Here is a 2210-nt window from a genome sequence, read left to right as displayed (position 1 = left end):
GCAGTGACACGAAAGTGTTGTTACCGCCCCATTTCCATTGCGAGTTTCCTGAACACACCACAGATTCTTAATTGCTCAAACGAAAGGTTGGTCACCCAATTCAATTGGTAAAACCACATGTGGGTGTATGGGTTTGGCAGGATTACTTCTCTAGATGACAGTGTAAGCTGTCTAACACTGTGCGCACTATATAGCATCGTTCCTTCGGGGACCTGCTTGCTTCCTTTTCGCTTTTATGTTCTGGTCCATTTACCAGAAAGGAACTTCTTTTACAGCAGTTCTTTTCATCACCAATCACAAAGTGTATCAAGCTTTTACCATTATGTTTCTTTACAGCATACCGTTGTTGGTCCATTTCACTGGAAATTTGCCGCGTGCCAGCGCATCTTATTACACATAGCCATTCAGGGTTCTTTTCCGGACAACTACTGGTCTGTGTAATGGCTATGTTTTTTCGGGGAGAGAGTTTTCGAGAGTTTTTCGTAAGGGTTCTAAACAGAGCACCACATGTGGTTTATATCGTGCCACTTGCAGTTGTTTGTAAGTTACTTAATTTTCGTTTCCTACTAAGATATCTTTAGGTTGTGGTGCTGCCATAAAGAGGCACTATGATCATCGAGTTGCTGGCGTCGAGCGCGTCTTTAAATACAAAAAACTTTATTCAAGTGCGTGAAGTTTCTCGTATTCTCAATCTTTCCTTTCAGTCAAACGCCAAGAGGATGTAGAACTAACGAGCGAGAATCGTGATTTATACAACTAGTGACCCTTCGTCAGTTTTGCTTCAAATATACTTAGTTACACACTCCAATTTTAGCCTGTTGCACATAGGCTTTTCATTCGGTCCCTAATTTGATTACACGACATTTGAGTCGTTCATACGTTTCCGCTCCAGTTTTTTGAGGTTCATTGTTGGTTCATTCAAGGGTAGTGAACCCAGAATAAAGAGCTTTCGGATACTGCTTCCATTTGCCTGTGAGAACTTGGATTTGTAGTCTGGACCAAGAACTGTCTTGACGCACTGTTCGGGATTAAGTGTTACACTGATTGAAACTTCGTTTTTGAGGGTGAAAAGCTACCTGGAAAGCGGAAGGGCGCGGCGAGACAACGATCAGCAAAGCACCTTATTACGATTGATTGTGTCACGAGTTCTGTGATAGTCGTGTGACTGCAGTAAAATGTTCTCTCTGAGCTGCGGGCGTCTTTTTATTTATGAGAACAGCTACACTGCCTTTCCATGGGGAAGGACGGTTTAGAGAAGGTCGATCTTAAACACTGCATTTCGATCACATAGCGGTTGGAAGTGATTGCCGGTGTATTATTTAGTCCAGTTGAAGTACTTATCAAAGTAAAAAGTCCACTGCGACACAGTAAGCCTAGTAGCACAAGAAGTTAGATTTTTATGCATTATCTCCTGCACTCTCGGGCTAGACAATCTCATCGAGTGGTCAAGTTGGTCGAAATTCCGAGCTACTGGCTTCGGACAGAGCCTCACAAAGAAACCCCAACAAGTACCTCACACTGGGATCAAGCTATGAACAGGGGTTCAAGGAAAAACTACCTTTTGAGCCTTTAAGTCGAAACCTCAGTGTGATGCACTTCAACCAACCTTTTTTCGAGTAGTGACTTTTACCCACAAATTATGGGAGCAGTGATTATTCTCCGTAAACTATCTCTTCCGGCTGTAGGCACCACCACCGACAGTGCAATCCTGCCCGCTTCTATCAATTTTTCACCATTCCCGCAGAAAAATGAAAACCGGAAATGCACTGCTGGTGCAAAGCGATAGTTAACGTAGCAGCGTTTAATGTCTGCACTTTTTGCCAAGTTGGTCAGCAGATATTCCTTGCTCATGTTACGAATTGAGAATATTCGTAGCAAATTAGGTGAGAACGATATAAGAGAAGTTGAGTTTTGTGTGGAACACTTATTATGGTCGGAGTGTGATGGAATAACACGGCGTTAATGTACAGAGGTTTATTGTTTGAGGTTTCGGTTACTGCCGGTGGCTCTCTTCTCCGCCCATCGAATAACAGAGTACCACTAATCCATCTGCCAGTCCCCTAACCAATGTTTAGTGTCTAAATCGTCGCCCAGAAAAATGAACCAAAATGATCACTTACTAACCTCAGAACATATGATTCATGTTGCAGCCTTTAGTGTCCGTGTCGAGTTGGGCAACAGGTATATGAAATCCTGCTTCATCTGTCTGT

General features: G+C 43.0%; 1 protein-coding gene across 1 annotated transcript; it reads left to right on the top strand.

Moving 5' to 3' along the window:
- Window positions 1-338: 338 nt before the first annotated feature.
- On the top strand, window positions 339-757 carry T265_14985 (hypothetical protein; the record flags this gene model as incomplete). Its single annotated transcript, XM_009176081.1, has 3 exons — window positions 339-540; window positions 582-665; window positions 705-757. Coding segments are annotated over 3 exons (339 nt in total), but the record flags the coding sequence as incomplete, so codon positions are not given.
- Between the last annotated feature and the right edge of the window lie 1453 nt (window positions 758-2210).

Source organism: Opisthorchis viverrini, assembly GCF_000715545.1.
Source record: "Opisthorchis viverrini unplaced genomic scaffold opera_v5_312, whole genome shotgun sequence".
NCBI lineage: Eukaryota > Metazoa > Platyhelminthes > Trematoda > Opisthorchiida > Opisthorchiidae > Opisthorchis > Opisthorchis viverrini.
This window is presented reverse-complemented; position numbering and strand designations above follow the sequence as displayed.